The sequence below is a fragment of the Myotis daubentonii genome, chromosome 10, assembly GCF_963259705.1.
Source record: "Myotis daubentonii chromosome 10, mMyoDau2.1, whole genome shotgun sequence".
Lineage (NCBI taxonomy): Eukaryota > Metazoa > Chordata > Mammalia > Chiroptera > Vespertilionidae > Myotis > Myotis daubentonii.
This window is the reverse complement of record NC_081849.1, coordinates 74,436,347-74,450,217: the sequence shown is the minus strand read 5'-3', so window position 1 is coordinate 74,450,217 and position 13,871 is coordinate 74,436,347. Positions and strand designations below refer to the sequence as shown.

The window sequence follows — 13,871 nt, the reverse complement described above, 5'->3', positions numbered from 1 at the left end:
TGATTTATTTTTCTACAAACCAGTTACAAAAGTACCCTTTTCTCTATTCCCACCAGCAGTTGGCATCATCATTTTATTTTTCACCAACCCATAAGATGAAAAATGAACTCCCATTTTGATTTGTGTAAAGAATCATTTCATTTTATTTTATTCAGCTTCCAAGCCTATTAATGAAAATGACATGTAATACCTTTTAGTTACTTAAATACATTGGTATTCCTTGAATAGAGGAGACATGAAGCTCTACCAGAAATTAATCATAATACACATTTGGCAAGATGTTGAATTTCTGGGCGTTTAATGAACCACCTTGGAGTCGAAGAGAGTTTTGGTCTCCGTTGGTTACAGGATCAGATTCAGAACATCTGGTAAAGATAGGGTGAGTGGCTGCTGAGAGAACAGGCAGATGTTTCCTTGGCCCTGAACTTTCCCAGAGAGAACATGCTGAATTCATTGAGCAAGCTTTATGTACTCATAAATTGACTCTTTTACAAGATTATTTCTCAACACCATGGAAGTCTGCTGGGAGGGAATGGGATTCCAGGCAGCAAGAGCGTGTTCTGTTTGGCCTGTGTTTGGGTCTGTCCTATTCCAGAACGCTTAGCAAACGCAGCACAGCGTGTATGTAGCCCTCTGGAACTCCGGTACTGGGTGTCTATTCTTCGAAAACCTCCAGAAGGGAGGAAGCAAGGATAATTCCATAAAAGCTGGAAGGAAAGACCAACTACTTGCCTGCTTATGGAACCACTTCTCTGGCTTTCCTTTGTGACTCCCAGAACATGCACTGATTCCTTTAGTGACTTATTCCTCAGTTCCAAACTGTCATCACACCTCGAACACTCCTCGAGTAGGTGAAAATGGCACCCATAATTTTCCAAATTATGTCATAAACTCAGGAATGTCCTATGTTCCTTTACCCTAAATGGTTTCTATTTCTTCCACTCCCTTCCTCTTTTTCTCTATTGTACACACGTTTCCTGTCTCTGAATCCACCCATACACAACCCCTGAGCTGCCCCTCCCGTCTCCTGCAAAAAAAAAATGTATACTAGTGAAAACCAGAGTGTGCTAATCAAGAGAGTTTGTGAAGCAGATGTTTTAGTGAAAATTTTAAGGCAGGTAATTTGATCTCTCTAACATGATTCATGAGGCACTCTATCTTTTGGCATGAGTGATGGGAAAAAGAACCTTTCGCGTTGCCTCTGGTCCTGCAGTGTTTTGTCGAGATCCTTTTCCAAGTTGGCTCCCAGGGGACTTTCTCTAAGGACCCTCGTGGGAGTGGTTGAGGCCCAGTCTTTGAAGCACAGGTTCCACTTGGAGAATGCTTGGGGCATAGCAGATTCTCAGGAAATACTTGCGAAATGAATGGTTTGTTGCAACCACTCATCAGTATCTTCTCTCTGATAATATTCCTTTACCTCACCTTGGACACATAGTAGGTATTGATTAAATGTCGATTGACTTAAAGAATTTGAGAAACAAAATATTTTTAAAATATAAAAACTACGTATGTGCCCCCGAGAAGAAGGCAGTATCTAAATGTGATCCCAAACATGCCTTAGTTACTTTGGCCAGGGACTGAACTAAGTGTAAAAATCATGTGAAGTGGAAAAACTTTTAAAACGTTTTGTATAATGAGCCAAAAGGATTCTTGGAGAACAATAAAAGCTTAGTAATCCGGGTCTATTATGTTGACAGCTAATCTGGACTTTTGAATATTTTTAAGCAGTAAGACCTAATTAATATGAATAATATAACCTAAGCCAGGTTAACGAAGTTTTGTCTACCAGATAACCTGCTTTAATGGATAAATAAGAATGGTTGCTAGGTAAATGCTACTTATAAATGCTTTAAAAAAAACTTTTAAAAATGTAAACACCTTTGTATCCTTCCTCAAAATCATTTCGTCAATTAATTTATGACTGATATCTGGCTTGAAGACTTCTAACTCCTAGACCGAAGTCCCCTGCCCTCACTTGGTCATTCAACAACACATTACTTCTGCATCTCTTTTCGCACTTATTTTAGTTGGCTATGTATTATAGCTGTTTGTATTCGAAAGGTCTCTTTAGACAGGAATTGCGTCTTTCTTGTTCTTGAATCTCCCTTTGTACCCAGCACAGTGGGCCTTGTAGGTGCTCAATAAATGAGGAAATGAACTTTCTTATACTTTGAAACAAGAGCAGAAATTAATATATGTTTTCATCAATATATTGAGTGGGCATCTAACCCTTTGTTAATTCTAGGTAGTTGGACATAAAAGGATCGCAGAGGACAGCTCCTTCCCCTTAAGAAAGTATCCTACTTTGGATAAAATGAGTAGTGCTGACTGCTAATCAATGTAGAACCAACTCTTATTTGTAATCAGAATGATGGAGGAGAAATCAGTGTTGAACCGTGGTGGTTCTCATGAATGATCTTGTTATACTTTCACTTTTCTCCCAGTTTCTCAGTAATAGAAAAAAGTTAAAACTGTACAGTCTTTGCTCTGCTCCACACTATTTAAATGAAATAGAATGTTCCTTCCAATTAAACAAGTTGCTAATTTCCGTATTTATGAGAAACTTTTGTTGACTAAAATGAAGATTTCGGTAGGGCCATGTTCCTATCTTAAGGCTCTAAAGGAAAATGTGTTTCCTGCTGACCAGAGTTGTTGGCAGAATTCAGTTGCTTTGGGATGAGGTTTCGTCTTCCTGCTGGCTCCCAGCTCCCAGAGGCTGCCCACATCCCTTGACTCATGGCCTTCTCCTTTCGTCCTCAAAGCCAACAACTGTGAGTCAAATGATTCTCATGTCACAACGTTTACCCGCTTTTCTGCTTTCTTCTTCCACTTGGAAGAACTCATGTGATTAGATTGGGCCCATCCCAAGGTCCTTAACCTTAATCACATCAGCAAAGTCCCTTGAGCTCTGTGAGGTAACATACCCACAGATTCTGGGGATCAGGCCATGGACATCTTTTGGAGTCATTAATCTCCTACCGTAAGTCCTGACTTATTTCATCTTATCTTACATCCTTATTCTACCTTACTGATCCAAATGAATTAAATCTGTATCTAGTTACGGGGAAATTTGTGGGGTTAACATACAAACTTTTAAATGTACCATTTCTATCCAATATGATTTTTCCTTGAACACAGGGAAGGATAATTACACGTAATAAATCTTTTGTCTCACTATGGAGGAGATAGCATTTGAGCTTGGCTTTTTTTTAAAAATTTTTTATTGATTACGTTATTACATATGTGTCCTTACCCCCCACATTACCCCCCACCCCACCCCCTCTTCTGAGCTTGGCTTTTTAAAAAATGAGTGAGATTTGAGGGGTGTAACAAGTGGGCAGGAAAGCCTTCTAGCTGTGAGGAAGAAGACTGCTGAAGGCACGGAGAGGGAGTGAGTGTGGCAAGGTCCAGATCTGGTCTGATCTTGACCATCTCTGCTCACATTCCTCCATTAGCCTCTTTGCTCCTGTCGTTCCTGTCCTCTGTCTGTCTGTCAAGATCCTCTGCGACCTTCAGAGCCACCTCTTTCATGATGCTGCCCTTAATCAGATGAGCAGTGCCTGCCTCTAAGCCCACAGTACTTAGCTTGTAGCTCTATATAGGTACTTAGAGCGTTTTTATTTGCTGTATTGGTCAATTGCTTTATTTTTTTAGTCTCCCAAATTAAAAGGTAATTTCTTTAAGGACAAGGACCATCCCCCCTCCCTCCCCATTTTCCTTTCTCATTATTTAGCCAGAAATAATGGACTTTACCAAGGAAGTAAGGATTGATTCAGAAGAACGTTGACAATGGACCAAAATGTGAGAGTATTAACACCAGCAAGCATAGCCTCCAGGACCAATATTTGCTCAGTAAATATTTGTGGAAGAGTATGAGGAGTGTGGCTGATCTGAAATTAAAAGGCGGGCACCAGAGAAAGAAGTGTGGGAAGATTGGTTTGGCAGTGTAGACAGGATGGACTGGGCAGGGGCAGAGAAGAGCTTAAGAGGTCAGTGTGGAAGGTTGCTAGAGTAGCAGGTATAGAAAGATGACATACTGGGCTAGGAGAGTGGCAGTGACAATGAGCAGAAACTGAGTGGAGAAACATCTTGAAATAAGACTTGGATATTGGGGATAAAGAAAAGGGAAGGTTATGTCTCACCTAAAACATCAGAAGAATTTTAAATCTGCTGACAGAAATAGCAGAGCTGAATGTAAGAAATCGGTGGGAGAGGCGACGAGCAGGTGGGGACAAGATGAATTAGAGATGACCGCTGGGCAAACCATGGAAATGTCCCGTTCATGGCTGGACGTGCACACCCAGAGCACGGCTGAATGAATGCCGAGAGCTGTAGGTGTGAGGGCCATCTGCTCTGGGGCAGGTAAAGCCACAAGAGTGAGTTCGCTAAGGAGTGAGTGTGGGATGGGAGTCGTGCCTCGCAGTGGCAACAGTTCAGGTCTGTGGACACAAAGAGGAGTGAGTGCCAGGGCTGCTGTTGAGGGAATTCCTTTCACCTGGTCGGGTTCTCCTGCGCTGTTTCTTCTTTAGAACTGGATGCAGGTAAGAGGCCACACCAGGGGTCTGCCCACTGGCCTTGTCCTCAGCTTTATTTGCTTATTTTCTAGTGATGGCATTGAAGACTCAGTTCTTTTCTTCGGGGGTTCGTGTTTTGGACATATGTTCCCTTGGTCATCAACTAGGCAGGAACTAAAGATTTTGTTTTGTCCATAGGAGGTAGCGTTTGGTGCCTGGGTTTTTGGCAGTGGCTTTTGTTGGTGGACTGGGCCAAAAGAGGGCTAGGTCCTAATTGGAACAAGCTTTTCTCCTCCGGGAATCGGCTACGGGACGTTAAGTGTTCATATTCCCGCAGGGTGAAAACGACTCACATGATATACAGAAGAAGACTTCGTTTGGACTTAGAGACTTGGTGTAAAATGAACTTTGGGATGAGAAAAAAAATAACGACGTCTGGGAATGGGTTTAAAGTAATCGTTTCAAACCACATGACTTTAATGAAGTAAAAATGAATGTGTATAATCTGGTTTTACCATGTACACAAAGTCATGGTACTAAGGAGAAAGACAGGCGTAGGCTGAGAACAAAAATGAATAAATTATAGTTCATCCCGAGGCCTTTATTACCTAAAAGGGTAATGGACTAATTTTTTTAAAATTGTATTATTACAGTAAATCTCCTATTCTTTTTCCGTTTGTTTGTTTTTAAAATTCAGAACTCCTGTCCTTCATGCATTTGTCTGTTGAGCAGGGGTTTGAGTGTGCTCAGCCCTGGGCCAGGCCCTACGGGGTGGCTGGGGTGAATAAGGCACAGACCAGGCCCTCAAGGAGTTTGCAGTCCAGGAGGGGGTTAGATAGGTCTGCCAATAATTATACTACAGAGAGAAGGCCATAAATGCCTTAACGGTACAGCCAAGGAATAATGGAAGCCTCAGGGAGCACCAGTGGAGAATGTAGGAGGAGGGAACCAAACAAAACTTCATGAAAGTTGAGCTGGGCTTTGAAAAATAAGTAGGATTTGAAGACACAGGGCCTCAACTTTAATGAACACCTGCCGTGTCACAGCTTTGCTGTAGATGTTGTAGATACATCCTTCCTTCTGCAAGGAGGTGGTGGCATGAAAGAGAAGGTGTTGCATTTGATGGAGTGGGATGAGGGTCAGGGAGTGCCACAGCAGGAGCCCTTGGTGAATCTGGAAAGAGTAGGTGGACCTTTGCCGGTGAGTCAGGGAGAAGGGCGTCCCAGGCTGGAAGAACAGCATAAGCAAAGGCAGGAGGTCCCGAGTCCCCCGGCACATTTGAGAGGTTGTAAGCAGCTCAGGGTGGGGGAGCGGAGGGGAGAGATGAGGCTGGAAAGGTAGAGATGGCAGATTGTGGAAGTCCCGTGGCACCTCCCCAGGCCACTGTAGCCAGGAAGTGGCAGCAGTTCATGCATCTTGGAGAGGTGCACTTGGGCAGCTCTGGGGCAGTGGCTTAGGTTGGGAAGTTGGAAGATTGGCAGCAAGGATACCAGTTAGAAGACCGTATTTGCTTTTCCTGTGAGTGAGAGAAGGAAGAAAGGCATGGAGCAGCCCATGGAAAGGGGAAGAGACGCACCAGATGCAGGAGGCGAATTCGCAGAAGCTGGTTCCTGACTGATATGAAGAAGGAATCCAGAGAGTAGTTTCCAGGTCTCTGACTTGGTTGACTCAGTGGTGGTGTTTCCCCGAGTAGAGAGCGTGGGAGGCATTGAGTGCTGTCCTTGTGAGTGCTGCCAGTCTCTGGGACAGCTAAGTCAGAACTGTCCTCCTAGGAGTTGGGTCTAAGGCCCAGGAGAGGGGTTGCAGCTGAAAATTAGGAAAGCAATCTAAGCAGCAAGAGAAGAAAAAAAAAATCTAAACAGGAACATTTGTTATATCTTATAGAAAACCCCAAGATGGTGTGGACAGGGCATAGTGAAGACAGGGCAGGGGAGGTAAACGTGGAAGACCAGGTCATGCGGAGCTTGGGATTAACCCCGGAAGATGGTTTTTCCAAGTACTTATTTTCCAAAGGAAATAAGAAAATCCCACCTGAATCTCGCACCCCACTTAGTGTTTAATGGCAGATGTACAACCACATCCAGTGGGTTCCCCTGTAAGAGGCGAGCGCGCTGACCCGCTCTGCTCCTTCCCAGCTGCTCCACGGAGTCGGGCCAGTGCATGTGTCGGCCCCACATGATCGGACGTCAGTGCAACGAAGTGGAGTCAGGCTACTACTTCACCACCTTGGATCACTACATCTACGAAGCAGAAGAAGCCAACTTTGGGCCCGTAAGTAGCGGGGTGCTTGGCAGGTCGGTGAAGCGGCGTTTGGAAGCAGTGACGGCGTGTACACATTTTGTCAACAAACCAGAAGTATTTTTCCGGTGAGCCCAAAGTAAGGATCAGGCCCATACGAACTTGGGAACAGTCATGTTTAAAGCCAAATAAATAGGTGGCTCGCAGACACCCCGAGACATTCACTAGTAAGGCCTGTGGTGTCTGCGGGTGATTCTGTGTGCGTTTTCTTCTTCCCATCTTCTTTCCACTTGCGCTGCACAGTTGCTGTTGATCTGCTGTATGAGTACTCAGAGAGGACATTGTTTCCATTTTCTGTTGCTGTGGAATAAGCCGTTAGCATGTCGTGGCTTAGCCGTGTGTCTGGCACTTTGGCTTGGGTGGCTGAAGCCGCTGGTGGCTGGCTGGGCGATTTTCTCTGCATGACCTCTCCATGCAGCTGTCTCACGCCTCCTCACAGCACGATGGAGGCAGGATAGTGAGACTTTTTACATGGCGCCTGGCTTCCAAGGAGGAGGAAACAGAACTATCAGGTCTCTTAAAGCCTGGGCCCCGAAGACCCAGTGTCATTTTCTTGCCTTTTTTTTGATCACCTCATAAGGCTAGACCAGATCTGAGGATGAGATAACGTAGGTCCTAAAGCCACACACACACACACACACACACAGGGAATGCAGGACTTCTTTGGAGATGACTAATCACAGGCACCATGTCACCCTGTGAACAAATCCAAATGTGTGTTGAGTTAAGCAGCTCAACTTGGTCAGTTCTCAGCCTCAGTGACAGTCACAGTGAACTCATCTGTAGTGAGCATTCCTGATTCTCTCGTTTCCTCACTTGTCCTTGGTGCTTGAAACAAATGTCAATGAGAAAGACAAATAGAAATAAATCCGCTAAATATTGGACTGACGTAGAAAATTGGGAAATGCCTTGTGACTCCTAGACTGGCTCACAGCAACATGTAGGATGTTCTCTTTCCTTCCTTTATGCTCATCCCACCGGTTATATCACAGAAGGTCTGTCTTAGGCCTTTGAGTCCCGCCTCCAATATCCCAAGACTACCTCAACCACAAAACTAAAAAGCCAATTTGCTGTTTATATATTAAACATTTTATAGGCTACTGGGAAAATGTGACTACAACAAATAGGCATAATAATACAGTTTTGCACCTTTGGGTGACTTCAGATTACTTTGTTATATTCCATTGAACTGCACGGCAAGTAAAGCATAAAGACTGTCTGCTTGTCCCCAGGGGGTCACCATCGTGGAGCGGCAGTACGTGCAGGACCGGATTCCCTCCTGGACCGGAGCGGGCTTCGTCCAAGTGCCTGAAGGGGCTTATTTGGAGTTTGTCATTGACAACATACCCTACTCCATGGAGTATGAAATCCTAATTCGCTACGAGCCACAGGTAAACCCCCCATGAATTATTGGGGATGGGGAGGATATTGGTAGAGAAGTCTTTCCTCTAATGGACACTGTTTTTGTGAAATTTGGAGGTTATACTGGAATAGAGGAGAACTTCTCTCTGACTTTCTAGCCTCCAGGGAAGTGAAAATGTACAGTTTTCTTGAATTCAATTTCAGGAGCATTTAGCAATCTCTCGTCAGGCACCTAACTTTGCTGAGAACTGAGGTGGCGGCAAGAGTGTACCAGGTCCTGTCCTTGCCCTCAGGGCCTGCACTTCCCAGGCACAGACACAGGCCCCTAACTGCAAGGTCAGAATGAGAGCCTCTCAGCTGGAGGCTGGGCCAGGGCTGCCTAGAAACAGACGCAGGCCTTGCCTTCAACATAGATGACATTCTGACACGAGGAAGTCCGGAATAGCGTGAGCAGCGGAGAGGAGAGTTTTGAGAGTCATCCCACATAGCTGGGTGTGAGGGAAATGGTCAGGCTGCTGGTGGGAAAGATGCTAGCACCAGTGAATGAACTTGGGCTCTCTATGAAGAGGAAGCTATTGAAGGTTTTGAGCAGGGGATTGCCATGATCTGACCTGTGTTTTAACGTGGGTGGGAAGGGACGCTGGGAGATGCAGGGAGAGCAGTTGGGGAGCTGTTTCAGGTCCAGGTGAAAAGGGATTAGGGCTGGAACGGGGGTGATAGCAGAGGAAGTGGTAAAGAGGGAAGAGAAACGCAAGCAAGAGTTCTCCAGTGAAACTTGGCAGAGGTCTGTATAAACAGGAGCAGTGGGCCAGGGACGATGGTCCTTTTGATTGGTTGTTTCTCCTTCTAGCTCCCTGACCAATGGGAAAAGGCTGTCATCACAGTGCAGCGACCCGGGAAGATTCCAACCAGCAGCCGGTGTGGTAACACAGTTCCTGATGACGACAACCAGGTGGTGTCCTTGTCGCCTGGGTCGAGGTCAGTGTGACAGCGGTTTGCAGCTCAATAGGACCAATATGCAAAGTAAATATTTTCTCCATTTTTCGGCATCGTGCCTTGTGCGTTGTACAGTTACCATGCCAGGGTGGAAGGCAAACACTGACTGTTGACTTGCTTGCTTCGGAAAGAGCTGCGTAGCGCTCTGACTGACCGACCGGATACTTAAAGGTTGACTTTTGTTGCTGTCTCTTGATCTGGGGCAGGTACGTCGTCCTCCCGCGCCCCGTGTGCTTTGAGAAGGGCGTGAACTACACAGTCAGGCTGGAGCTGCCCCAGTACACCACCTCCGATAGCGGTGTGGAGAGTCCCTACACGTTTATCGATTCAGTAAGTGCAGGGCTGTTTCCGACACGCGCAGGGAAGGCTGGGCGGGAAGTGCTCATCTTCCCCGGAGGGTTGGTGGAGGGGTCGTGCTGAGAGCCTAGGCACAGTCATCTTTCTACCTCCAAGGATGCTTTGCTTATTTATCTTAGTAACACCCCTCCTCTGGCCCTAGTTGAGTGGCTCAGTTGTTTGGGCATCATCCTGTGCACCCAAAGGTTGCTGGTTCGATTCCCCTTCAGGGCATATACCTGACTTGTGGATTTGATCCCAATCGGAGCACATGTGGAAGGAAACAGATCAGTGTTTCTCTCTCCCTTTCTCCCTTCCTCTCTCTAAGCATGTCCTCAATGAGGATTTAAAACAAAACAAAACAAAACAAAAACTCCACCCTCTGATTCTTTCTGAAAATATGAAATGTCTTAAAAATGACACTTCAGCCCTAACCGGTCTGGCTCAGTGGATAGAGCATTGGCCTGCGGACTGAAGGGTCCCGGGTTCGATTCCGGTCGGGGGCATGTACCTTGGTTGCGGGGACACGCCCAGTGGGGGGTGAGCAGGAGGCAGCTGATCGGTGTTTCTCTCCCATCGATGTTTCTGGCTCTCTATCCCTCTCCCTTCCTCTCTGTAAAAAAATCAATAAAAAATATTTTTTTTAAAAAATGACACTTCAAAAACCATCAATCTAAACTCTTTCTGGCAGGAAGATTTTAAGAACGGGAAGGCTTATGGAAAGAATGGAACTTTTCCTTTTCAAGAGTCAAAGGAGCATCTGGGTTTTCATGTTTACTTGCTTTCCCTGTGGCCGCGGGGCACCAGTGGACGACACTTTGCTGATCTCGTTTCTTCACAGCTTGTCCTCATGCCGTTCTGCCAGTCACTGGACATCTTCACCGTGGGCGGTTCAGGGGATGGGCCTGTCACCAACGGCGCCTGGGAAATCTTTCAGAGATACCGATGTCTGGAGAACAGCAGAAGCGTTGTGAAAACGCCGATGACTGACGTTTGCAGGAACATAATCTTTAGCATTTCTGCGCTGATACACCAGACAGGCTTGGGTAGGTGTTAGCACAGCTGCTTCTGCCCTTCTTTCTTGAGAGCCAAGAGTACACCTGGCATCGTGAGGTACGTGGGAAAGCACGCCGTATAGATACCTGTGAGGCAGTCAGCACAGGAAAAATCGTGTCTCAACATTTGTTCGCCTTTAGCCGGTTTGGCTCCCTGGCCCGGTTGGGGCACGTGCGGGAGGCAACCAGTCGATGTGTCTCTCTCACATCATTGTTTCTCTCTCTGTGTCCGTCCCCCTCCCTTCCACTGTCCCTAAAAATCAATGGAAAAATATCCTTGGTTGAGGATGGACAACAACAAAAAATAGTTGTATTTTTTTTTTAAAAGAATATTTCAGTGATAAAGCCCCATTGCAAATGCAATCAATATTCAAGACACACACGTGGGCGGCAGGAGGCTGCAGCGTGTCCACGGGCAGGGTGGGCCGCTGGGACGGGGTCAGAGGAGCAGTGCAGAACTGAAATTTGGTTTTCTCTTTGAAAGGTCGGACCATCTCCCAGAGGTCCCTGGGCCTTGGTCTTAAGGTCCTGTGATGTTTAAGCTTTGAAGGAGAGAAAACCTTAATGGCCTCTTCCTAGAAAAACGGCTTGTGTCTGCCAGCTCTGTGTGTCCTGTGGCTTCCCTCCTGCTCATCACAGGGATGAGATTGGTTTCCGTGGGAATTCTGAGTCAGCCCAGGGAGTCAGGGAGGAAGGACCAGAGAGAGCCCCAGGGAAGGGACAGGCCAAGTCGGAGCCGGGGGTGACAAGCTGCCCCCTTTGTGGGGGGGGCCGCCGCTGTGTCCCAGGTGGTGACCTCGGTTTCCCCTGCAGCTTGTGAGTGCGACCCGCAGGGCTCCTTAAGCTCCGTCTGCGACCCCAACGGGGGCCAGTGCCAGTGCCGGCCGAACGTGGTTGGAAGAACCTGCGACAGATGTGCTCCTGGAACCTTCGGCTTTGGCCCCAGTGGCTGCAAACGTAGGTTAACCTGACCGTAAGGTCCTCGTCCAGATGACCTGGCAAACCCTGGCGTGGTTGCCCCCCGCCTCGGAGGCACTGCTTCCCTCTGGGAGTCGGTCCCGGGCGCCCGTGGGCATCCTCGGGAGCTGACATGACGGGTGTGTTGGCACGGGATGAGTTTCTCAGGGTGCCTCCCCGCTTGCGTGTCTCTCCAGCATGCGACTGCGACCCGCAGGGGTCTGTCAGTGCTTTCTGCGACCCCGTCACTGGCCAGTGCCACTGCTTCCCGGGGGTGTACGCGCGGCAGTGTGACCGGTGCCTGCCCGGGTACTGGGGCTTCCCGAGCTGCCAGCCCTGCCAGTGCAACGGCCACGCCGACGACTGCGACGCGGTGACGGGGGAGTGCCTGAGCTGCCAGGACTACACCACGGGTCATCACTGCGAAAGGTACGTGGACGCGCCTCTGGGAAGTAAAGGGAACAGAGATCATGTTTGGCCGAGTCAACATCTTCGGGAAACCACAGAAGGAACCTCACCAGGCTCCAGATGGCTCGGTCGTTTCTGAACACGTCAGGATTTTCTAGGAACTCGGTCATTCGCCGAGTGCCTCTCTGGTTTACACCTTCTGTGTGCCAGGCAGGCATTGTCCGGGGCTGGGACGCGGCCGGCGGGCATCTGCCCTCTTGGAGGGGCGTCCTGGAGGCCGCCGTAGATCTGTGCGGAAATCACCTCTGTCCCAGCAGATTCTGGCGGAGGATGAGAATTGTGAAATGTTGATGCCTAACTTCAGGCAAACTGGAGACCCAATCCAAATGGGATGAGTCATTTGAAATAGCTGTGTGTTGTGTGTGTGTGTTCTAAAACATTTTATGTAGCGATAGTTTCCAGGAGACCGGCCCACATAAAATGTGCAAAAGTAGATCTGCTCTGCAGTCAGCAGATGTGAATGGGAGAGTTGTTACGGACGCAAAGCACTGCACTGGGTGTAATAGGCATGGGACGTAAACGTGCTTCTAATAACATTACAGCCCTGCGCGCTCGATAAGAAATAGTCCCTATGAGAGAATGACATGCTGACTTAACTGTTCATCACTAATTAAGAAAGGCAGACGTGCTATTAGAACCTGCCTTTTTTTTTAGTACTGGTCTTCACCCTCCATGTCAATAAATTTTCTCTTTTAATATCCGTCCACTCTATATGGGATTTTTGTTTTTAAAATTTCAGCAAGTCGCCTCAGTCAGTGCAAAAGTCGCTCATCACACGAAAGAGAAATTGTTAGTAAAAATGAATATGTGATTAACTTATGGCATGAAGGCGTGCATGGAAGCCAGTGTGTGGCTCTTGGCTCTGTGCTAGAGGATATTCAAGAATTGGTGGTTCCAGCGATTACTTCTTTGAGTAAAAATTACTCCTTCCAACCACAAAACTGTTGTAAAATGCTATAAGGAAAGAATTATACAAGATTGGAAGAAAGAAATTAGTATATTGGTGTCCTCTTTTGTTTTCTGCATTAAGTTTCCTATTATTTTTTCAATGGGAGATAGAAAATGAATTAGAGAAAATGAGACAGATGAGAAAATCAGATTATGAGGGGAGCACAGTCAACAAAGGTGGTGTCCACATGCCGATTCGCGATCAGCACACTGTGTAATGTCTTTGCAAGAGCATCCCGTGAGAATGGCTTGGTTTATATTTCCGACTGTTCTTGGATTTACTTGTAAAGCGTTTTGATTTCTTGCTGGACAACGAGAGAGTGTAGGAGGAGGAAAGATATTTAGCCCTAGTTTGGATGACAAAACTTTATTAAGTAATTTACTTCTTGCTTGAGCCGATTTCTCATCATTCTTTTCCTCTTCCAAGATAATTAGTATCAAGCCCATGAATTTAAAAAGAAGCTCCAGGCTCAGATTGTCCCCGACGTGGGAAGTGGAGGGGGAGCCAGGAAATGGACACTCCGTTTCTGTCATTATGTATTTGGGTTTATTTCACCTAGAAAGCTTTCTCAAAACCCAGTGTATGAAATTGCTCCACCACCACCAATTCCCCCAGCACATGGTTAATTTCCTTTGAACAGCTTTTCCCTTCTATTTCTTCATCTTCCCCCACTCCCGTTTAAAAAATAGTACCTCTGCCTCAAAAAAAGAGAAAAAAAAAATATATATATATGAAAAACAGACTGAATCGGAAATCCTTAGACCTGAGTTCCAGGCCCTGTCCTGCCTCTGACCTGCTTTATTACCTTGGAGGAGTGATCTCACTTTTCCAAGTATCCAGCTTTCTGTTCGTGAATAACTAGGTTGGATTGGATGATCTTCAAATTCCTTTACGCTCTTAGGTTATAGGAAGTAAGCAAGTAACCTAAACTCCATT

The 13,871-nt window shown here is 46.6% G+C and overlaps 1 protein-coding gene across 3 annotated transcripts in view; it reads left to right on the top strand.

Annotated features, from left to right (window-relative positions):
- Positions 1-13,871, top strand: part of LAMB1 (laminin subunit beta 1) — a 72,476-nt gene that overhangs the window by 26,978 nt on the left and 31,627 nt on the right. For all 3 annotated transcript variants that reach the window (XM_059712817.1, XM_059712818.1, XM_059712819.1), the window contains exons 14-20: positions 6,650-6,785; positions 8,045-8,203; positions 9,025-9,152; positions 9,377-9,500; positions 10,348-10,552; positions 11,375-11,518; positions 11,716-11,947. In XM_059712817.1, the coding sequence (XP_059568800.1) occupies positions 6,650-6,785; positions 8,045-8,203; positions 9,025-9,152; positions 9,377-9,500; positions 10,348-10,552; positions 11,375-11,518; positions 11,716-11,947 (1,128 nt within the window). The remainder of the gene's footprint in view (positions 1-6,649; positions 6,786-8,044; positions 8,204-9,024; positions 9,153-9,376; positions 9,501-10,347; positions 10,553-11,374; positions 11,519-11,715; positions 11,948-13,871) is intronic.